Source organism: Hippocampus comes, unplaced genomic scaffold (assembly GCF_001891065.2).
Source record: "Hippocampus comes isolate QL1 unplaced genomic scaffold, H_comes_QL1_v1.1 scaffold246, whole genome shotgun sequence".
NCBI lineage: Eukaryota > Metazoa > Chordata > Actinopteri > Syngnathiformes > Syngnathidae > Hippocampus > Hippocampus comes.
The window spans coordinates 1,475,488-1,498,287 of NW_017806220.1; the positions used below are offsets into that span (position 1 = coordinate 1,475,488).

General features: G+C 45.1%; 3 protein-coding genes across 7 annotated transcripts in view; 1 reads left to right on the forward strand and 2 right to left on the reverse strand.

Moving 5' to 3' along the window:
* Positions 1–3,265, reverse strand: part of dhx15 (DEAH (Asp-Glu-Ala-His) box helicase 15) — a 28,230-nt gene extending 24,965 nt beyond the window's left edge. The window contains exons 1-5 of the mRNA XM_019856182.1: positions 3,104–3,265; positions 2,153–2,426; positions 1,790–1,983; positions 1,446–1,605; positions 169–387 (exon numbers count right to left, since the gene is read on the reverse strand). Of these exons, the coding sequence (XP_019711741.1) occupies positions 169–387; positions 1,446–1,605; positions 1,790–1,983; positions 2,153–2,426; positions 3,104–3,111 (855 nt within the window). The 5' untranslated portion in view covers positions 3,112–3,265. The remainder of the gene's footprint in view (positions 1–168; positions 388–1,445; positions 1,606–1,789; positions 1,984–2,152; positions 2,427–3,103) is intronic.
* Positions 3,266–6,014: 2,749 nt separating this feature from the next.
* On the reverse strand, positions 6,015–13,756 carry LOC109507028 (coiled-coil domain-containing protein 149-like). Of its 4 annotated transcripts, none has more exons than XM_019856153.1 (13): positions 13,411–13,756; positions 12,490–12,651; positions 12,378–12,416; positions 11,760–11,867; positions 11,559–11,675; positions 11,304–11,476; positions 11,166–11,238; positions 11,006–11,090; positions 10,618–10,762; positions 10,186–10,262; positions 10,044–10,076; positions 8,045–8,134; positions 6,015–6,589 (listed from the first exon to the last, which is right to left on the reverse strand). In XM_019856153.1, the coding sequence occupies exons 1-13, from the start codon at positions 13,456–13,458 to the stop codon at positions 6,285–6,287; spliced, it is 1,455 nt and encodes a 484-aa protein (XP_019711712.1). In that variant the 5' UTR covers positions 13,459–13,756; the 3' UTR covers positions 6,015–6,284. The 4 variants fall into 4 exon arrangements, with proteins under 4 accessions (XP_019711712.1, XP_019711715.1, XP_019711714.1 ...); XM_019856156.1 differs by having other exon boundaries at positions 12,490–12,672; XM_019856155.1 differs by having other exon boundaries at positions 12,490–12,678.
* A 235-nt stretch (positions 13,757–13,991) lies between these two features.
* The window catches only part of adgra3 (adhesion G protein-coupled receptor A3), a 16,395-nt gene continuing 7,586 nt past the window's right edge, over positions 13,992–22,800 (forward strand). Inside the window, exons 1-8 of one of the 2 annotated variants that reach the window (XM_019856152.1) lie at positions 13,992–14,525; positions 14,605–14,824; positions 17,133–17,204; positions 19,029–19,100; positions 20,895–20,966; positions 21,078–21,149; positions 21,244–21,404; positions 22,515–22,728. In XM_019856152.1, coding sequence (XP_019711711.1) covers positions 14,474–14,525; positions 14,605–14,824; positions 17,133–17,204; positions 19,029–19,100; positions 20,895–20,966; positions 21,078–21,149; positions 21,244–21,404; positions 22,515–22,728 — 935 coding nt within the window. In that variant the 5' untranslated portion in view covers positions 13,992–14,473. The remainder of the gene's footprint in view (positions 14,526–14,604; positions 14,825–17,132; positions 17,205–19,028; positions 19,101–20,894; positions 20,967–21,077; positions 21,150–21,243; positions 21,405–22,514; positions 22,729–22,800) is intronic. The other variant, XM_019856151.1, reaches the window with a different exon arrangement.

Here is a 22,800-nt window from a genome sequence, read left to right on the forward strand (position 1 = left end):
GTTGACATAATGTTGTACACACGCGTGCATGCACCACTAATAAATACTACTACTACTACTACTACTACCGGTACTAAACTGTGAACACATGCAATTATAATTAATCAGCAGTGACTCATAATTTGTCACTCAGAGCCTCAGCACTGTAGCGGATTACTGCAGTCATACCTCTTGCCCGGTGAGGAACAGTAAAATATCCCCTTGGTCCTCCTCGCACATGTGGATTTGAACAACGGTGCGGACGGCCGCCTCCAGGTAGTCACGCTCGGGTTCGGGCGTGTAGAAGACCTCCACGGGGTGCGTGCGTCCGGGGATGGACAGCAGCGGGCAGCCGTCAAAGAATGCCTGGAACTTGCCTGCATCCAGCGTGGCGCTCATGACGATTACCTGCAACGCGGAAAAACAGCCAGGGAGAGCGGCCAATTATGGAGCGGCCACTCGAGCGGAGAATGAGTTCACGATCCGTGACAATGATGATGATGACACAAGGTGGTAAAAAGCCACACAGGATGACTGTTGTTCTTGCAGGCTTTTGGGACGCTCTCGCAAGATGTTGGCGACCGACACAGGGACACCGCAGTCCTCGTCGGCTCATGTTGGGTACATGTCATTCCCTTCCAAGCCATCACATCAAGCGCATTAGGATTCTGAGGGAAAGTGTGTCACTCCCTTTTCAATCTCCGCTATTTTCCGGGGTCGGCGTCTCGGCATTTTCGCTTTACGCACGGCGGGGCATCATAATTGCTCTTAATCAAGGCAAATTAAACGTCCCGGATTCGCCAGCCGATGGGGATGCAGGAGATGGGGAGGGCGTGCGCTAGGAAGGAGGATCGTTCGCAATAACCTCAGATTCCACAATGACAAACAATCAAGGCACAAGAAAAATAACCCGCCCGGCTCCCCCCAGCCGATGGGGATGCAGGAGATGGGGAGGGCGTGCGCTAGGAAGGAGGATCGTTCGCAATAACCTCAGATTCCACAATGACAAACAATCAAGGCGTTATCCATCTGCTTTATGAGCACTGCGGTTAACAGCCGAGTCAGGTTTAGAGTTACTTGCCGATGGATTAACTATCGGCTGTGAACAAAGAAACAGTTTTTGAAGTAAATAAAGAACGGTTTTCAGACTACAAGGGACTTCTCGAGGCAGGGCTTAGCCATGGTCATTACTGCTCGGTGTAAGAAGGTATAAGTGTGTCAGCAGTGGTGGGCGTGTCATTAAATATTCGGCAGCAACAAACCCACAAGTCCGCCATCATCAGTCCGTCATTATTTAAGGCAGATTTCAGTCGTTTGGGGGATGGAAGAAAATAGCTTCCATCGGTGCTTAGTCCATCAGTGGCGGACTCACAGACCTTCCACCCGTACCGATGGACTGACTGTCGACGCCACAACGTTGCTGCCCACCTCTGGTGTCAGTTTCCAATCAGGCGCATCACATTTACCTTGAGGTCCGATCTTTGGCGGAGCACCCGCTTGAGGACGCCTAGAAGGACGTCTGTGGCGAGCGTGCGTTCGTGAGCCTCATCCAGAACAATGACGGCGTAGTGCTCCAGCCACGGGTCGCTCATGGCCTCCCGCAGCAGCATTCCGTCCGTCAAGTACCTGTGGAAATAAATTGTGATTTAGAAATATTTCTGTTCCTGTTAGGATCTTGTGAAGTTGTAATGGACATTAATACGTTAGCAGTATCACTGCAATGACATGTGGGTTAGGTCTTGGTGGAGCCCAAGCTCCTCAGAATGGTGACATATCGTACGGTATGTGTGCCCTTGATATGTGTTCTTACTTGAGTACGGTCTTGGTAGAGCTGCAGTCCTCAAAGCGGATGGAGTACCCCACTTCTTGGCCCAGCGTGACATCCATCTCGTCGGCCACCCTCCGGGCGACGCTCATGGCCGCCACCCGCCTGGGCTGGGTGCAGGCCACCGCCCGCTTGGCTTCCCCCGTGGACTGAAACGTTTCCACGCACCACTGGGGGATCTGGTGGACAAAAAAAAGTGGAGGTGAAAAGGAAGGCGAAATGTTGGATTGGTCAGTCCAGAATTTAGAGGACAGTCTAAGGCACCACAATTTGTTGAAAAATAGTGATTGGAGAAATTAGTTTAATTAATTAATGTCTTTATTTAATTTACCCACATGCTTCTCCTACCTGTGTAGTCTTTCCAGAGCCGGTCTCTCCTACAATAAGGAAACACTGGTGATGCATCAGGATGTGTGTGAAATTCTCTCGGTAGTCCCACACAGGGAGCTGCTGCCGTTTCTTGAGAATCTGGTAGTATCGAGCTGTGTAGGGCAGCTGAGTGAACGGGTTGATGTGCTCCTGCATGGCGGTTTGACTTCGGTCAGTCTCCGTTTCTCCACGCTGAACACAGGAGCCAGCCCTTGACTGCTCATCAACACCTCGGCACCTGTCCTTGTCACGCCTGAAGGGGACAGAGACAGAAACATGAAACCGTTGTATTTATTTTGCGAGGGTTAGATATTGCAAACACACTTCACATGTACGCGACTGGCTGAATTGGTTGCATAAACTCTGTAGGTGGAGAGCGCTTTCTGGACAGAGTTGCCACATCTAATATGGCGCACACACTAGCGCATTGCAGAAACCGGCCAACGCGTTCAAAAAGTCCTCTACGTGTATCTTTCTACGGATAGCTAGCATTCTGTCATTATATTGAAAACGCTCCTCGCATTAATTTATGGAGAGACTTGAAGGGCTTTGGACAATTTTATAACAATACTGTAAATAAAACCAGAGCCTAAATGTTGTTGGTCGTCAGAACTTTCGGAGTGGGAGTCACGTGATGTCTGCCAACCAATTGTAACAATGCTAATCCAAAGCGAGTCGACCGATGTCAAACTGTCGCACGTCGTCGTCTCTCAATTTCCAATTTTTGAGACAAAAACACCACGTGTTATAACATCCGATGACTCGTTGAGAGCTGCTGACTTCGTGAAAAAAAAATCATAAAAATACGCCCAATTATGAACAAACCCGATGCCTGCTATTGGGCTAGCATCATGGGCTGCCCTATGTGAAAAGAAACCCTGCATACATTCTTAATCGAAACTGAAAAATGACAGCCATGTTCGTCCTCACCTCATCATGTTTATCCTTACACAGGTGTCATGATGTCGACACGTCGCATGCTTGCAGGGAATCGGATCGTTCAAGCTTGATGAGGAGGACGAGAGAGATGCTGATGCACTGAGCGTCCGCCCCCTTCGGCTGCAAACGCTGCTGCAACTGCAGCACTGAAAGGATCCGTCGCTATTCACTTGGGAAAAAGAAAAAAAGTTATAAGAAAATGCTCATCGGTTGAAAAACAATCTATAGATCAATTCAGAATTGGAGAACATTTCCTGCCCTTTGAAATTTAAAATACTGGAATCCATGCACAAAACACAGAAACATGCACGAGTTGTTAAAAAAAATTTATGTAGTTTTTGCTGTATTAAACGTGAATCATATCAATTATTGAGAGGAAAATCAATGAATTCTTAGCGTTTGATTATCAAATGGATCAACCATTTTAATCATCGATTTATCATTTAATAACCTTGTTTAACTGCAAATTGTTTAACTTCAAATCCTCTGATTTCAGCCTCTCAACAGTAAATATTTCTGGAGTCCTCTGTGAAAGTAGTCCGAATATTTTTCGTGTCGAATCAAAGTCGGACATTCCCAAACATCTTCTTTTACTTTGTAAAACAATATTCAACATTTTTGCCAATTTTCTGGCAGATGGTACATACCAAACCTATAAATGAATCATCATATTTATGTTGTTGCAGTTTCTGCACAGTCAATTTGAAATAATTTCCTTTTTTTTAATTAAGTAATGGAAATTGAAATGTTTTTTTTTCAGATTCATTGATTAATTGAAATATTGAGTCAACAGTTTAATCGATTATGAAAGTAATCATGAGTTGTTATATTTTTTAAATTACCAAATTGCTCAGTGACCAACTTAACATAGCTAATGAAAAAGAAGTGCTTTATGATTGTGTTTTTCCTCCTTATTACTGTCAAAACATATTTTACATTGTTGTAATTATGCTCTGTGATTGTGACTCTCAACATAAATGCAACCCGGTTGCTAAAATCTTTTTAGCCATCACGAGGAAGAGGAAAAAAGTGAGCAACATGACTCAGCAGCAACGACTTCTTGATTAGCATGCATGGGTAGTATTTTTATCTTTTTTTTTTCTCCTTTTCATACTTTTTCAAATCAGTTGAATCAACTTAATCCTCATTAAGTCACAATAAATCTACAAAATATATTTTTAAAAATCCCTCCCACAATGCAGTTGTTATCTCGTTTTCCTTTTCATCTATGCTACTGATGTAGCTGGAGGCTGAGCAGGCTTTTGTTCACCTTCACTTGTGATTCCATCTCAAAAGAGGAGTGACAACCTCTGCCTGTTTCCCTCTCTGGCGCACTGCTGCCCTTTTCTGACAGCTAATAACAAGGCCTGTCAGCAGCAGAGCAGAAAGTTACACTTGTCAAGTCGTGTGCCCCAAAAGCTGCGGGCGTCCAGGCGTCTCCCGAGATACGAGAACAACTCGGGCGCGCGAGGGCCATCGCAAAGATGAAAAAGAATCAGCCGCTTGCGAGAGTCATTAACCCCGGCTTGGAAAGTGCGGCCTCCGAAAAGCCCATCTTCGCCCTTCAACCTTCCGCGAGATGATGATGATGATGATGATGATGATGACGGTCCAACTTATTGGAGCCCCTGTGCATGGTGGTGACCCCGCCAGCTGCGTCATGAAATTGTGGGAAAAGGTGAAAAAAAGACAAAACTGCAAAGCTTACAGTAAAAATAAGCTGAAGGGCAACACTACTTGTACTGAATCGATAAGGTGTTTGTGTTACTTGTAGCATGCTGTTTCCATTTGTTTGATTCATATAAAGTTTTTAAAAAACTGAGCTGCACCACTACTTAGAGTGCTGGTGTCAAACTCAAGGCTCAGCGCCCAGATCTGGCTCACCACAACATTTTATGTGGCCCGCAAAAGCAAATCAGGCATGTCAACTTCCATGACGTTTGCTAAAGTCAGTGCCAAAATTTCAAATTGTCATATTAAATAATATTTAATAATAATGATATACTGTGTTTTCGTGTTATCCCAAAAGTTATTCCAGGAACCTCAACAATAGTTGAAGTGGTAATATTTTTAAATGAATAAAAGATAATACAAAATGATTTACCGCTCGTTCACTGCTGCTTGCACCCCTTAAATAATTCAAAATGTATATGACGGAATCAGCTACTGACAGTATCAGGCCATCTGACAAACGGGAGTTGGCCCAGGGTTGACTGATCAGTCAGGAAAAGTGCTGACTGCCCCCTATGTGTCAAAATAGGAACTGAACCCCCCCCCCAAATAGTTGCAGCACATTCTTTTATTTCTACAGTATTTATTGCAAAAAAATAATAATAATTCCAACTAAATTTGGCCACAACGGTTCCATGAAATTCGCAGTTGTAGCTCTGATGTTGTTGGAATTTATGTTGAGGGAATGTATGTCACACAAGCCCGCAAGAGCTCCAGGATCTTCTTGGCAAAATGCTGTTTTCTCCCCAAACAACTTTGCAAATCTCTTCGCTGTCTTGGAGGCGTGCAAAGATTCCTGATGAGGAATCCAAAAGCGAGCTGCTATCGTCTTACGACTTCATTAGTTCGCACTCCATCTGCTTGAGAAAGTTCGGCTCCTCGCTCGGGGACGAAAGGGGGCTCTTCGCGGCGTGCCAAATCAGCTGGCTGGCGTCGGGTTCACGCCGCCGCCCGCCCGCCGCTCCAATTTATTTAGTGGCGTGGGGATTAAAAATAGCATATTGCGCCGGGTAAGCGCTTCATGGTTTCTGGCGTTTTGCATTGAGAGGCCAGCTGTCACCCGCGTGGGAGTGGGTGGGTTGGGGGGGGGGGGGCTGTTTCAGCCTCTCAACAGTCAATATTCAACTTCTTGCCACTGATTGCAGGCGGATGATCAATTTCCAAAAATGACTTTTACAAACAACTCCTTTTTATTTTGAAAATCACAACGATCAACATTTATGCCGATTTTCTGACCTATTTTACGGATCAAAGCGTTAACGGTAAAATCATCAATTCACGCTCCGTCAAATTGAAATAATGTCCCGTTTTGCAATGAAGCAAGGAAATGAAAAGGCAGTCTTCTTCAAATGCATTCACGCCAAGCGGTGACGTATGTCACGCCACGCAGCTCGGCGTCGGACGGTCCTCCTGGCAACGTTCCGCCGCATGTGAGTTGCGATTATATATTATATATAAGGCGCGACTGGCTGGGTGAGGCGTCCAGCGCCAGCGCAGCTTCCTCGCCCTCCTCCACCGTTGCCACCACGTCTGGCTCCTGGGCTTCCCGCCCCGCCTCCTCCACGGGACTCCGTCCGTCTTCTTCCGTCGGGGTCGCCGGGTCGCCTCGTCTGCCGTCAATCTCGTTCGTCTGCGCCGCCGCCGCCAGCTGTGCCACGCCATCTGTGCCAAGGTCGCCAGCGGCCGTGTGGCACTCCCACAATGATTCATGGGAACTTGGGTCGTGTGCAGTGTTGCCACATTTGCCTTGAAGAAGTAAATGATTTACTTGACAAATTACTTGCTTTCAAAGGTAAATGAGTTACTTTCGTGATAACTGATTTTAAAAGTAAGTTACATTTCAAGTTGCTTTAGCATTTAGATTCACCAGCTATCGACAACCCTGCTTAACATAAAATATGACACCCGGTTTTGCCTCTCAATTGGCAGTGCATTTTTAACAGTGATATTTAAGAATAAAGTTTGGTTTTATTCAAAATAAAGACAACTTTTTGGACTTACCACAATTATTTTTAGTCCCCTGCATTTCACTTAACATAAAAGGACTACTTGTCTTTTCATTAAAAATGTTGAATCAAACTTTCAAGACTTCACTTTACATAATTACTTTTTAAAATAAAATATAAAATAAAGGCAGGCGGCACGGCGGTCGACTGTTTAGCACGTCTGCCTCACAGTGCCGATGTGGGTTCGATTCCGGCTGCGGCCTTCCTGTATGTTCTGCCTATGCCTGTGTGGGTTTTCTCCGGGTACTCCCGTTTCCTCCCACATTCCAAATACTTGCATGGCAGGTTAATGGATCACTCAAAATCACTGGTGTCACACTCAAGTATTGCTCTTCCAAAATACCGTTGTTACATCACGTTGAATTAAATGTAATCAGTCCAGTAATGTTTTGCGATATTACAAGAGCAACGGTAGTCTGATTACTTGACTCAAAAAAGGAATGCTTAGCCGTTCTCGGAAAATGCGCACATTTTGGAGTTTACCGACATCGGTTCTCGTTTTCATACAAATTGCACTTTGGGACGACAGTAACCTACCACTATTATTCGTCATATTAGTGAAAAAGTAATCACCAACAATATTGCAACTTCACTGAGAGTAGCGGTAGCGACGCCATCTGCTGGCTCTGACAGGCAACTACCCTTACTGGTCCTACGTCCTTAATGCAAAGTGAATGCTCTCTGTTTGGTCAACACAGACAATGTTATTTCAATTGTGGCTGGAGCACTTCCATAGCAACAGTCTAAATATAGTCACAGCGACAGTGACAAGGGGACATGTGACAGCAACAGCTTAGTTCTGCCTCTTCGCCAAAATGTGGCCGCACTTTGGGGGATTACTGACCCATATTTGTGGACACGCATGGAAAAAAAAAAAAAAAGAAAAAAAAAGGTTAAAGACTCTCAAAGGCCCCGCAGACGAACATGGGAGGAGAACGATGTTACTTGAGTCCGGCATCCATATTTAACCCCCCCCCTCCCTTTCCCCCTTTACGCATACATTTCACACTTGGTCGTCTTTCAAGAGAAGTTTGTGAATGTCAGCGGGCGAGAATTCGCCTCCCATTTTCCAAATGCCACGGCATTTGGGCAACTCGCGCCGATGAGGAGACGAGGCGGCAGAGGCGACGGACGCGTGGGCTAATGGCGCTTTTCGTGCCATCTCGCCGGTGGGCCGACTTTGCACGCGCCTTACCTGCAGGCGGACGGTGAGGCTGAGAGGCCGCCTGCGTTGGATGGAGCCCCGGCGGGAGGTTCTCGTTGGATGGCGCCTCGTTCTGCGTTCCTACCAGAACAAAATCTTAGTTTAGTCATCAGCCCACTTCAAGCGCTGACCTACATTCACAACATGAATTTGTCTCTTGAAATTGTACTTATTTCTTCATCTTCATCATTTGATGAGATTTGGCCCATTACTCACTAGCGGCTGCCATATCGAGTAACTAGTTATCGAACGCTCTCATATTTTTAATAGAGTGTTTTACTAACCAACAGGAACATCAACGTGAAAATACAATCCAATCCAATACATCTGATTTATAGAGCGCTTTCACAACAGCTGCAGTTGTAAGAAAGCGCTTTACAAAACAGTGAACATAAAGTAAAATAATAAACACAACACATGACATAAATGGAACATAAACGTGAAAAAGGGAAGCAATTTATAATTTCAGCCGTGAACCATTATGGGATGACGTCATCTATGCCCTATCGTGTGAGGCGGGGGGTCCACATACACGGCAAGTCACGTTTTCAACATGTTGACATCTCTCATCTACATAGCAATAAAGGAAGTTGACAGCTAAAGATGGAAATATTAAGGTTGGTTCTCCTCGTTGTACTGGAGGCAAAGTGTCCACTAGCTTTACAAAAAAAAAAAGAAAAAAGAAAAAACAGTCGGAAAAAGGCTGTCTTTAATTTTGGTTTTTTTCCATAAAAACGTAATCCTAAAACATTACAATTTAAAATGTGCTTCCAGTGAAATGCTCACAAAAAAAAGTTGTCGTTTTCATATTAAGCGGGTTGTAATGTAATCTAACTTTTAAAATCAATTCATCAATAAAGTAACTACATTACTTTTTCGAGGTAGCTGTGGCAACGTTGTGTTTGTCTTGGCTGCTTCCAGTATTTAAATGTGGATGGAGGATTTATTTTTTTTTTTATTTTCATCCAATCAGATTTCATCCTCTGCATGTCATCACCTCAATCAAATCTGCACAGGGTCTTTCCAGTGAGTAGTGCTGGTCCAAAAGGACGAAAAACGACATGAACAATGAAGCAAATTGACATTCGATGACATCACCGTTTCTCTGTCCTCTGATTGGTCGGTTTGAACAAAACTTGCTGGAGTCACACCTGTGGTGATCGGCACATATTAATACATTGAATGACGAGCAATGAAGCTATTTTGGACAATTTCCTGCGGCAAATGTGTTGATCTCTGACGACACGGCAGTTGGGAGTCACTTATCTGGAGTGCGGCACACACAAGGCGATATTTCGTCCCGTGCGGTGCCGCTCACGTTTGAAAAATCGTTTTTAAGATCAGTAGGCATGATCGTCACGTCCATAAAAGTGTGGCTGCGCCTCCCCCCGCGTCAAAAGTGGCCTCAACTTCGCCGTCATCTGTCTTCATTAGTGATGGCTGCGCGCCTCTTGGCCTGACACCATATGTTGCTGATGGCGTCACAAACACACACAAACCTGCCAAATGCGCTCATCAACCTTTTACGACGAACCATTCAACTGTGAGGCTGTGCCACCAAAAAAAAAAAAAAAATGGATGCGCGCAAATGCTTTTGTTTTGGGCTGATTGGGCGCTGAGGGGGGATGTCAATCATGCGCGTTTCACTCAAAAACAAATAGTTTGCCTGTTTCATTCCGTCCTGCTTCATACACATCAAGCCCACACCTCTCGTTCAGGCGCCTACAAATCCCCTAATAACGCCACATTCGCCCTAAATGTGTTTGTAATGTGGGCAATCATTTTCCATAATGGACGCTTGTCAGTTTTATGGCGTAGAATGATGGTGGTGACAGGTCGGCAGCACCTCCCCCCTTCTTCCCCCCCACTCATCCGTCGCCTTAAATGTGGCACAACACCGCACCCCGGTGGGGAGAATGGGAACTGCACCATGGATGGTGGATGGAGTTGACGCACGGCAAACACGAGGTGACACACAAGGAATACATACTCCCAATTCCCACGGACACGCGGTAGGTCCGGCCTGAGACGCAGCCGCCGCAAAGAGGAGGACAAAGACACACCAATAAAAAAAGCGTGAGAGGGAGGAAATGTACGCGCTTGTTGAGCTTTGGAGTCCAGAAAAGACACACCTGGGAGACTCCAAAAGCCGGCAACCTCCAACGTCTTCAACTTCCTTTCCAAGTCGGCGACTCGGTTCCCGAGGATCCTGCAATGTAAGGGAGGCAATTTGAGTAGACTTGCGAACACCATGCGGCGAATGCACTTTAGATTCATATACTGGATACTAATGCGTGTACTATTTGCGGAAGAAAGCAAATAAAAATAGCATTGTATTGCATTACATTGCCATAATAAATGAGGATGCTAGGAAATTCAGTGGAGTCGGGTTGGCTTCATTTTGTTTTTACCTGCCACAAGAAAAAAAACAACAACCGATAAACTAGTACAGGGCACCTTGATTCCTTGAGTTCCATGTTATTTTTGCACATTGTCCCGGAACAAAAGTAAACATCAGTCAATTCAATGGAGCCAATCAGGCTGCCGACCGATCAATCGCTCACCTGTTGGTGTGCCGTTGGTGCTGGATGACGAGATTTTTCTCGTGGACGGTCTCCAGCAGGGCTGTGGCCAGGGATTTGAGCTCGCAAATGGACTGAGGCGTGGCCGGGAGGCTGCAGCCGTGCTCCTCCAGGAGCATTTCCTCCACTGAGAAATGAATGTCAGCTTGATGGGATCAGTCAAAATCAGATCAGAGCTTTTCACTGGCCGAAAGCTAAGGTGAAGAGGAATAAGGATGGGTACCTTCTGATTTCACATGAATCGGTTCGAGGTAAGACCGACCCAAATCGGACCGTAACATAAAAAATACAGACTTCCAGACTCATCCTAGTGATGTCATCAATCCAATAAACTGAGAGAAAGGTTTTTTTCCGGTTACTCATTGGTTACCTCGTTCGGCGGAGAGGACCCCCGTGATCGGACTGCTGTGTGACTTCTCGTAACCGCTCGAGTTTTTCCTCCTTGTTAGCGCGGCCTGCAAAGATTCCGCCATTTTTTTTTTTTTGCTCCCAAGCTCATCTTTTCAATGATCACCCGAACAAGCCTCCACCTTGTACTTCATGATGTTGGATTTCAGCAGGTTCACTTCCTCCTGCAGTTGCTTGAAGCGCTCGTGCAAATACCTTTGAGGAGGAACACGCCTTCAAATCCCAAACAAAAAGAGAGAAACGGCGTGCGCGCGCGTTACCGGTTTTCCATGCAGAGCGCGTCCACGTCAACGATGCGCGAGTCCCGGTTGCCCAGAACGTGATTGAGCTCCACGTTGAGTCGCTCTGCCTTGTCGCGATACACGGCGCGCTCCGCCTTCATGTCGTGGAGCTCGTCCGTCAGGGCTTTCACGTTGTGCGCCATCTCTTCCATCTACCGGAACACAAAACATGTGCCTAAATTACGGGCCTGAAAATTAGGACGTCCCATTGTGTACAGATGGGGCTTTCCCGACCTGATGGCCTGCTCTCTCCAGCCGTAGCACCAGATCTTGACGTTCGTGCGCGGGGAAGTGTCGCGCGCCGACCTCGTCGTCGCCCAGCCGCTGTCGCGTGATCGTCATCCGCAGCAGCTGACGCCGTCAAGAAGGACAACGTTGCCGGTTTCAGCAACGTCTGGCGGTCGAAGACGGAAGTATGCGCCGTTCCCCACTTACCTTGTTATCCCCCTGAGCCTCCAGTAGACGCTGAGTCAGCTCCTTGGCCTCCTCGGTCAGCTGCTTCACGCGCTCCTTGGAGTCTCGCAGCAGCTGGGCGAGGTTCACCTACACAGGAAGCAGAAGGAACATTCAGAGGCGCCGCAACAGGGGAGGCAAACATGGCAATTGCCTCGGGCCCCGAGACCGACCCCATGGCACGGCTGATTTGGCCCACATCGCAAAGTTTTAGACCAATTGTCAAACTTTTTACACCCAAAAAAAAATTAATTCGTAGTTCTCCAATTAGAAGCACTATGACCAAACTTAAAAGACAGTAGTGTAGTAGGCATAAGCGTTCATTAAAAAAACAAGAGTTTTTGTTCCTATAAAGTGTATTTAATGATTTTACAAGCCACTGGGACATTATGCACCATTTGCACATTAGCGCCATGCTTCAATATAGGAAAAGAAAACACCTTAACCCACTAGCAGGTTTGTTGTCAAAAGCACAACAAAATGAAGCTAACGTCTCACTCAGAGCATGCAAAGGAATAAAAATAACAAGAGGATGAAAAGAAAAAAAATGTGACAGTGATTCGTAGAAGATACCCCGACAACATTATTCCACAGACATACCTGATTGCGTTTCTCTGGTGGTAAAGACGGGTCGCCTTCCTAAATCATGAACAAATGTCAGCGTCAAAAAAGGCAAGAAGCCTGCTGACGCACAAAAATAACACACACTCACAATGAGCTCCCTGTACTTGTTCTTGAGTCCTTGGTGGCGCTCTCGGAGCTGGTTGGCCATCAACTTGTACTGGTCTCGCTCTTGCTGACACGTGTCCAGCTCCTTGGACAGAATGAGCAGGGCCTCTTTTTTGCTCTCCAGCTTGCGCTTACACACCAGGAACTAGCGCAAACATACACACATCTTTACCTGAGGTGAGAAATAACCTGCTCAGGTATCTGGATTTTACTTGAGTACGGATTTTTCGGAGGAGTTTTTACTTTTGAAAACAGATTATCTTGTGCTGTTTGATGATTTTAAACATTAGAAAGTGAATGAAAAACAATTTCTTGAGGCTAGATTTGATTTAGATTTGTTATTTTATAAATATGTCATTCATTTTGGTGGTGCTGGTGGGCGATAGATCAATCCTATTTGATATTTTAGAGGATGTGCATTTATGTTCAATTTTTAATGAGTACATAAATTAAACTCACTATTAATTCGTCGGTTTTTGAGATTTTTTTCACTGAATACACACTTTTTCACAAGTATTGCTCATTGCTCATCACTAGTACTTACTTAAGTCCAATGTATGACTACTTTACCCACCTCTGATTATTTCATATAAATGCACTGCCGATATTTGGTCAGGCGACCGTGCAAATGTAAACAATGGTTACCTGCCCAGTAAGTGGAAAGGCAAACATTAGGAGTCAGGGTGCAACGTGACGAAAAGAAACATTAAATGGCGCTCATCGCCACGGAATAACAGCTGAGGCACATTTAATCGAGTAATTGGCTGATAAAACAGTTGTTCAGAACCACATATGTTGGAATTGCGTACAAAAAGTTGAGCATCACTCCCACCTGCTGGCTCCATATGTTAAGGGGGAAGGATCATCTCCAGCCCGTGTGTGCATTCGTGGAAGGCGCACTTACCTCGCTCACCAGGCCTTGCCAGTCACTCTCGCTTCGAGAAGACTGCATTTTTTTCTCCGAATATCTTCAAGAAAACGTCTGAAATGGGAAGGACTGAGCACGACTCGCCATCTGTTTACCGTCTACGTCACACAAACGAGCGCCCGTGTTGTCAAGTATGACTCTGTGAGGAAGACAACTATATCCGGTTAATCTTTTAAAAAATAAATGGACCCCTCGCTCTTATTTTTTTAACAATTTGGTCCTAATGACTTAAATTGGTTTGTTATTTTTTTGTTTAAGACTAATTTAGATGTAATGGTTTCATATGTGGGCTATTTTAGCTGTAAATGGTGAGGGAGACGAAAGCTTGCGGAAAAGCAAGACTGGATACCTCTGTACACAAATTGTTTTTACTTCCGGGGTTGTTGATTTTTTTTTAAAAAAAACAATAATTTATCTTTTTATTTTTTTATTTTATTATTTTGGAATTAGTGCTACACAGAATTAATTCATATTTCAAACAAGTACTTCGAAAAGAAATAAAGCACATACTGTATTTCGGTTCAAAAACGAGTTCGGCTGAGGTTTTATTTTGAAATATGGACGCGGAAGTTGCTAGCCAACTCGGCTCCGGGTGAGGAAAAACGAAGACTTCTAAATGGACTAGACTCGCCTGGAACTCTTTGCGAGACGCGAAAGGAACTCAAGAGACGCTACAATACATGTGGATTCTTTTCCCTCTCAATACTTTCCCATCGCATTTGACGTTTTGAGCTGTGGTAACTTTTGGGCTGCTGTTGCTCTCGTCGCTCGTGTTTTTCTGGCCGATTTCCTGTTGTAAAAAAAAAAAAAAAAAAAAAAAAAAAAACAGGAGAAAGGGGACTTGTGTTGCCTCGGTTTTGGATCGGACCACTACCCAAGACCTTCTTGTGTGCGTGGATATTTTGGAATTGACCGGAGCCGCCTTCCGTGGAAAAGGAAACACTCGAGCGATGGGCACCAAACGCAACGCTATTTGGAAAGGTGGTTTTAAATGAAGGAACAAACAAAGAACCTTCCGTTCCGCTGAAGGCAAAAAAGAATGGACGATGGAGCAGGACTACAACCGAATAAGCTACAAGCTACAGTAACATGTCTGTAGTTAAAGTAAAAAGAAAAGCAATTTATGTCCGATTCATGAGATTTATCCGTTTTTACTGTGGTTACTTTAAGGCCCCGTGGGGAAAATGAGCGCTCATTCAATCCAGTTTGTGATTTTGCTGCTATGCATCGGCGGCGGCCGCGCAGCGGCGGACGCGTCCGCTTGCAAATACGACGAGCATTCGAAAAGCACCGGGAAAAGCCTGTCGTCTGACAGGAAGGTTGTCTGCAGTAACATGGAGCTCCGTCAGATGCTGCCGCCGGACTCGTTCCCAAATCGGACTGTCACGCTGTGAGTATAAACCGTGGGCGTTCCTGTTTACGACGCCACTTGAATGCACCATGTCCTCCTGAGAGGTCTCAGTTGTCTGCGACTGATTGCGCATATTTCATGAATATCAAAATCACAAAACTATTCATAACTAAATTCACGAACAGTGTAGACACACATAACAGAGCAGGCCTCACGAACACAACTGTGGCTTTAGTTTTGCCATGCAAACATATTCAACCTTTTTCTTTTTTTTGTGCACTTGTATAAATTCCACAGTGCAGCCGAGCTTTTTTTTTCTGTGTGTGCTTTTGTGTTGGTGTTGAGCGATTGCAGCGACATGAGAACACCGGGGCAGGGAAAGGAAATATTAGACGCCCGAGGCCTAGAAATGAAAAGGGGAGGATTTACCTCAAGCCCGGGAGTCCATTGTTGTCCAAGCGTGTGGATTTGTTGAAAGGATTTTTGTTCACAAAGGCTGGGATGGTTTGTTTGATTTAATGACGTGACATGTATGGATGGACAGGTAAGAATGTCGGTGCAGAGGAAGTTGGGGTGACATCTCTGTGGTCTTTCTTGGATTTCAGGCCACGCGATGATGGCAACATTGTGAAGCTAAGAGGTCATACTAACGCATGTCCCTGATGATAATCAGCTGACAGCTTGGTGAGACAAAAAAGAGCATTCGGGTTGCAACGGCAGAGGAATCCCTCTGTGCAGATAACTTTGGGGAAAAGACTCCAGGCCAGGGCGGCCCGGTGGTCGAGTGATTAGTGTCGACCTCACATGCAGAGGTACCGGGTTCGATTCCAGTGTGGAGTTTGCATGTTCTCCCCGTGCCTGCGTGGGTTTTCTCCGGGTACTCCTGTTTCCTCCCACATTCCATTCTTTAATAGGAGTCATATGATAGTCCTCAATTCTGGCATTGAAGATAACTTTTCCACGGGCATTTTCATTGTCCGATATGGAAATTATGTAAAGTTGAAGTCCACCTGCCAATTTGCCAGGTTCCAACAACCTTCTGAAACTACACACTTTTTTTTTTGTCATTCATGAGGGTCACATGCTCAGACTACCAGATAATTATCGTTTTGTGTCTTGGACCGGGCAAGATGTCACACTACAAGTCTGTCACAGACCAAACCCTGCCCAACACTTGTGAATTTCCGTCAAGATTCAGTCCAGCTGCACTGTTCTTGCACCTCTGAATTATAATAATAATAATAATCATCATTGTTTGAGACCTGTGTCAGTGGACATCTTGAAACAGTGTGACGTTTGTTTCATAAATAAATGCCCGTGTCCGCTGATCCACAAACGCACCGTCTACACTTCACTCAGAGAATTGAATATTTACAAATGAGAAGTCATGACAAATGCCCCCCCCCCCCAAAAAAAAAATTGAAAATTGCACATTTATTTGTGGATCTGAAAAACAAAAATTGTGGATGTAGCCGTGTGAATAGTTTTGACGTAAATCTCTCCCCATTGCGGGATTCACTTGGACTCCCCTTTGTAGTTTTTTCCTGGCTTGAGCTCTAGCGGGACTTATCTAGGCATCAAGATAAGGGAGACAAAACTCTACCAGGAACTCCAGACCCTTCCCTCTGGAGTCCCCATTCAGAGAGGGGCAAGGAAGTGGCCTGTCTAGCAGCAGACGCCCTGAGGGTGGAGGATTTTGAGTAGCTGTGATCTCCAAGCAAATTTACATCAGACTAACATTAGATTAAAAAAGAAATGAACGTTACAAATATGTTGTTTTATTTATTTATTTGTTTTTATTGGTGGGGGTGGATGGTGGAACAAATTAACAGCATCTCCATTCATTTCAATTGGAAAATATGATTTGAGGTGTGTTTAGCCTTCGGAGCATGGCCGTGTAGGGCACAATTGCATTTTGCAAAAAACATTTGCTGAAATGTGCCCACTGTAGGGAAGAGTACTGTAGAACAGAGCCCCCGAGGACCGGACTTGGGCAACCCTGTTTTAGAAACATGTTCATTTTTCGGCTTATAATTTTTTTTAATTTGTGGGGGTGGATGTTGGAACAAATTAACAGCATCTCCATTCACTTCAATGGGAAAAGATGATTTGAGGTGTGTTTAGCCTTCGGAGCATGGCCGTGTAGGGCCCAATTGCATTTTGCAAAAAACATTTGCTGAAATTTGCCCACTGTAGGGATGAGTACTGTAGAACAGGGCCCCCGAGGACCGGACTTGGGCACCCCTGTTTTAGAAACATGTTCATTTTTCGGCTTATACGTTAGGACAATGCTCATTTGTATGATGATGCTTTGCGTTCATGCTCTTTTTTTTTCCCCCTTTCACAGAATTCTGAACAACAATAAAATTCAAGAACTGAAGAACGGCTCGTTTCTCGGATTGACAATGTTGGAAAAATTGTAAGTAGTGCGCCGCAAATGATATCCAACTCTACAAAAGCAGTCCGGCTCATTTGGGTACCGCCCCCATTGTTGGTGGTTGTCTTCCTGGTCAGAAGAAGCCTTCTGGGCTTTCGACAATCCAACCTGGCTTTGGTTGATCGGGTCAGGGCTGTCTTTTCTTGGCGTATCAGTTCTCCACTCACTCACGCTATACCCCTCTGGTTTTGAAATGTCATTTCCCGTGTTTCCGAGCGAGGGATTCTTTGGAGAAATAAGGCTCCGGGGCCCGCACATATGGGCCTCGCATGATTTATCACTGGGGAATGGCTTCCTCGCAGATTGAATAACAGGGCCGTTAATGGTGGCGCTTTTACCCGAGGCTACCGCAGCACATGACTGCATCAGTTGGGAATTAGAGGTATGTTTCCTATAACGTTGGTAAAAACGACTAAGGATCTTAAGGGAGCCACTTTGAGCTCTGGACACCCGCGTAGATACGTTTAATCCGATGCGCTCTTTGGAAAAATGAGCCTTGAATTCCGTGTTATGGGATATTGATTTTTTTTAAATTGGTTGAATTGTAAACCAACCATGTCAATCTTGGGTGAGCTGCCGGTTTACCTAAAAACGGGCCTTTTTGTGAGCTTTTCCGATGGTTGGGGTATTTTGAAAGTACGTTCTGAAGACACCTAATTTGGGGCTAAAAGAAACGCGTCGGACTTATTTAAGACGTTCATCCAAATGTTGCGTTGATGACTAGGTTCATTTTTTACTGCTCAGGGGCAATTTGAAGGATGTTTGCTTAATTGGTGTCCCAGCAAACTTTGATCTTCACCCCCCCCCCCCCAAAACCCCCCAAAAAAAAGCCCCTGGAAGGCTTTTATGTACCAGCGGCTAGACGATTGGGCCGTAAAAGCCTGCTTGGGCCGTCGGCATTTGAATCCGGCGCTTCAAAAGTAGCTCTCCTTTGTGCCCGGAGGGTCAGTGGAGCTGGACAGCTCGCTTGCTTTGTCATTGTAATGATGCCAAGCAAAGGTCGGAGGTGTCTGCAACACAACCCCTGACGCCTCGCCTCCCAACATTCATCAAATTCACCCTTGTGAAAATAAAATAAAAGACGCCAACCCCACCCCCTCACCCCCTCTCCTACCACAACACCCACTTTCCACAGCCTCCGGTGCCTTTCTGTTTTCCCTCAACTCGTTTGTTCGCCAAGAAACTGTCTCTCCAGCTATGACCATGAAGACAACATCCAGCGAGGGTAGAGAATCAGTTATGCCGATCGGTCTCCGTGTGCAGATTTCTCGAGTCACTGTGGAGATATCGGGGGCGTCTCTGTATCACACAATCGCCATCATTACGCCACCCACAGAAGCGGGAGGCGGACTAGCCCGGCGTCACATGCTAATTTCTGAGTAAATCTGCTGCTTTGGAAGGAATGCCCCTTGCGGAAGCCGGGTCGAAATCATCCACGTCATTGTGATTTGAATCGAGGCAACTGGGCTTCTTCTTGTTTCTTGATGCTTCATGTTTCATCCAAAAGGTCCTTGAATTCCTATTTTTTAGGTGTGGCGTCTCTATAGATTCTCGGTTTCTGTGATTAAGAAGAAAAAAAAAATCTGTGTAAAATATAGAAACATTGTTTCATTGATATAAATCTAATTTCAAATGAATAAATGAACCTTCGACTTAACTTCTGCATTGACTTTTATCTTTTGTTGAAGACTCTACACCAGAAGTGGCCATGGCTCAGCGTGACAGGCTGCATGTTTAATAAAAAAATCCAAAAAAAAAGAGAGAAAAGAAGGAGAAAGACCTCTTATTTTATTCTTTGATTTCCAGGGACTTGCGGAATAACCAGATCAGCCGAATAGAACCGGGTGCCTTCCTCGGATTGCCAGCTCTCAAAAGACTGTAAGTAGTGTCATGAGTGTCCTTCTCACACTTGGAGTTAGTTTTTTTTTTTTCCCCCTTCCACTCTGATTGCCTTTGGAGACTTTGTACCGCGTCGAGAGCAGCTGTCGCACGTATCTATGTTTGCAGTGCGCCGCGTGTTTGTGTTCGGCAGCTCTGCTATGCGTCCATAAGGGAGGACGCTTGGTCAAGTGCTGTTTTATTTCCACTGCTTTGTTTAGTCTGGCTCCAAGCCCGAGACTGCTTGGGTCCTTGGACACTTTCACACGCTCCCGCCAGCGCAAGGATGGCGCGCGGAGCGCTTTTGAAATGGGCCGTTATTTCGTTATCTGTGCGTTCAGGAGACTGGGAATGTAGTGTGTCTCCTGAATGCGGCCTGATTTGGAATCGAAAAGTGTCCAGATGCCGCCGAGCCAAAGTTGAGTTTGGCCACGCCTGCTGAGCATCGAGAGCCAGACAGGAAGGCATTCGGCTTGTGCGGGCTGCATATTTAAGGCTCTCTCTCTCACACGGAGAGTTCTAGTTCGCGCCCCCCCCCCCCCCCCCCACCATTTCACCATTTGACACCAGATGAGGTGGACATGTCCGTCCTAACAAACAAAACAAAAAAAAAAAAAGACATAACAATTCAATAAAAATGCATAGATTTTGATTTGAAGCGGCCATTTTGGGCATATTCCATGACGCGCGAGTGTAGAATAGATGAATTATTCCAATTAAAAACTGTGTTGTAAAATGTAAGGTTTATTGCCATCAATTCCTGCAAGCTGTCCAGTCTGTGAGTAATTTGAATCATTGACTAAAACAAAACAAAACATACCATTCTTGTTTTGACATTCAGAAATGACCACACGTACACATACATACGATGAATTCCACTGACCTACACCGAAGCGCCCCACTAACAGCTGAAGGGTCCCAACTCAGGCCTCATCACATCAGGCTATTTTTAACCTTCCCTTCCGGCCCTTTCTGTGCTGTTAATCTCGCCTGCAATGTGTCGCGGCGCCTCCATGTAGATCCCCATGCCCGCCCTGCGACGATGCGGAAGAAATGAAAAGCGGCCTGCCATTTCGTCTCATTTCAATGTATTGGGGTCCCTTGATGTGGCGCCTGCAAAGTCGCATAAAAGGCGCCTGCTTTCCTTAAAATTCATGTGCGATGTTCAAGATGTGCTCGACATGTATCATTTGGTGCAATTCTTTCTGACTGGAGTGTTTACGTCGTCGACTGAGGCACCGGCAGCTCCTGACACTCGATAATCACGTGTGATGAATTACCTCAGTCTGCTTTTTTTTTTTTTTTTTTTTGAAGTGCAGACACCCACCTGTAGGCGCACAAATATGCTTAGGAAACCGAAAAAAACCCCAGCTTGATGTTGTTCTGTCTCAACACGCTGCTCAAGTATGATTTTTTTTAATAAAAAAAAATATTTAAAATAAATGTAACGGGTGGATAAGAATCAAAATAAACCTAGCAGAAGTTTCTCAAAAATCTTTGCATATTAAGACAAAAAAAAAATCGATATTTTTATGGTTCAGTTTTAGCCACACTATAACAAGAAGGGGGGAAAAGAGAGGGAAAAAAAAATCAACACAACAGGTTTTTAATCTTCAAGTGGTTCTAAATCCTGTAAATTAGATTAGGGTGAATTGACAGAAATAGTAGTTTCAGAAATTGTTGTACATTTAAAACATCTACTGTGTTTTATATTAATTTTTAGTGGTCATAAGATAACAAAAGAGAGGGAAAAAAAACAAAAGAAGAAATTGAAATTGTGCTTTTGTGCGGCAGGGAGTTGTCCAACAACAGCATCGGCTGCCTCAACGCGGACATCTTCAGGGGCCTCACCAGTCTCATCCGGCTGTATGTCTTTTCATTAGTTTCGTGATGAAAGTCAAGTGGAACGATGCCCCCCCCCCACCCCCCTCACCTCCACCCTCTGTGACCCCTTCATATGTTCACTCACATTTGCAGAAATCTTTCTGGGAATTTGTTCTCTTCGTTGGCTCAGGGGACCTTTGACAGCCTCGTCTCGTTGAAGTCACTGTGAGTCTGAAGCTTCAAAAAAAAAAAGCTTGCCGGGATCGTCGATTTGGCGAGCAGTCACTCACCCGGACCGCTTTTGCTGGCAATCCCGCAGGGACTTCCAGACGCCGTACCTGCTGTGTGACTGCAACCTGCTGTGGCTGCTGCGCTGGCTCCGCGACAGGAACGTGGCCGCCAAGAGCACCAAGTGCTCGTACCCGCAGTCGCTGCAGGGCCAGCTCGTCACAGCCGTCAAGCCGGAGCTCCTCACGTGCGGTAGGCGAGCGCCAGTCCGGCCGTCTCTTGAAACTTGTTTTGCTTTCAGCCGGTGGGGGTTGATATGAGAGAATCGGCGCCTGTGTCTATTTGTGCTCCCTTGTGTCTTATCAGTTCACTACGCATCACGACCTCGGAAGCACAAAAAAGAAAATGAAAACGTGGATTGATAAATAGTGAACCCCAAATATGTGGAGGGTTGCTGTATTAGGTTATTCATGACTTTTTAACTTCTTATGAATTCATTAGCTTGGTCAAAGCCAAAATAGACACCGCACACAGAAGAAGGCAATACCTTGACCCCCAAACATCTTTAAAAAAAAAAATAGAAATCATGATAAACATTCATGATTTTTTTTCCATCAAAAATGGGGTGACCCCAAAAAGAACAGGAAAAATTCAAAATGTGAAAAATAATAGGGCGGGGGCATCAGAATACGCGAATCCGCCGGTGCCAAACTAGGAATATACTGGGATGGGCTGGAGCTTAAAGTTGTAATATCACCAGTCACCTCTAGATGGCAAAGATGTCTTAGTTCCACTTACACTCGATCTTATACTGCCTGTAAGACAACGTGAGTAAGCCGAATCTTATTTTTGTGTGTGGATTTATAATGATGATGCAGGACAAACACCTCAATAATATTACCTTTTTGGTTCAGTTTTATTTTTATGAACAATATTTAAAATTAGTTGTTGCACTTAATATTGGTTTCTTGTTGAGCAGTTTTGTGTTGTCCGAATGGGAATTTTTATGCAAGTGGGCACTTTGCACTGAAAAAAAAAAAAATGCAGTTTGCTTTTATTTTGTTGTTTTCTTCAAACCTTCTGTTGTTCGGGTCACGATTGCGGATCTTCTATACATGCACTGAAAAAATATATTGTCAAAAAATATTTTGGTCATGTGCTTGCATATTGCACCTTTTTATTTTTATTTTTTGTCATTTTCGTCATACATCTGGTTCGGAAGTCTGTGGTCCTCTGTGTGTGTGTGTGTGTGTGTAAGACACCTATGTATGTGGATAAGTATAGGTTATTTATGCACCCGAAAATGTCAATGAGGTTCCCCCCGACGACTTAGTTTCTCAATTTGGCGCACTTCCGTTGCAGACGCCCCACTCGAGCTGCCCTCCTTCCAGCTGACTCCATCCCAGCGGCAAGTGGTCTTCCAGGGGGATAGCCTGCCATTCCAGTGTCAAGCGTCCTTCGTGGCCGAGGACATGCAGGTGCTGTGGTACCAGAACGGGCGCATGGTGACGGCCGACGCAGCTCAGGGCATCTACATCGAGAAACACATGGTGCAGAACTGCTCTCTGATTGCCAGGTGATGAGTCAATCAAAAAAAAAAAAAAAAAAAAAAGCCTTGGCGCCGCTACTCTTCGAAAATAATTTGGGA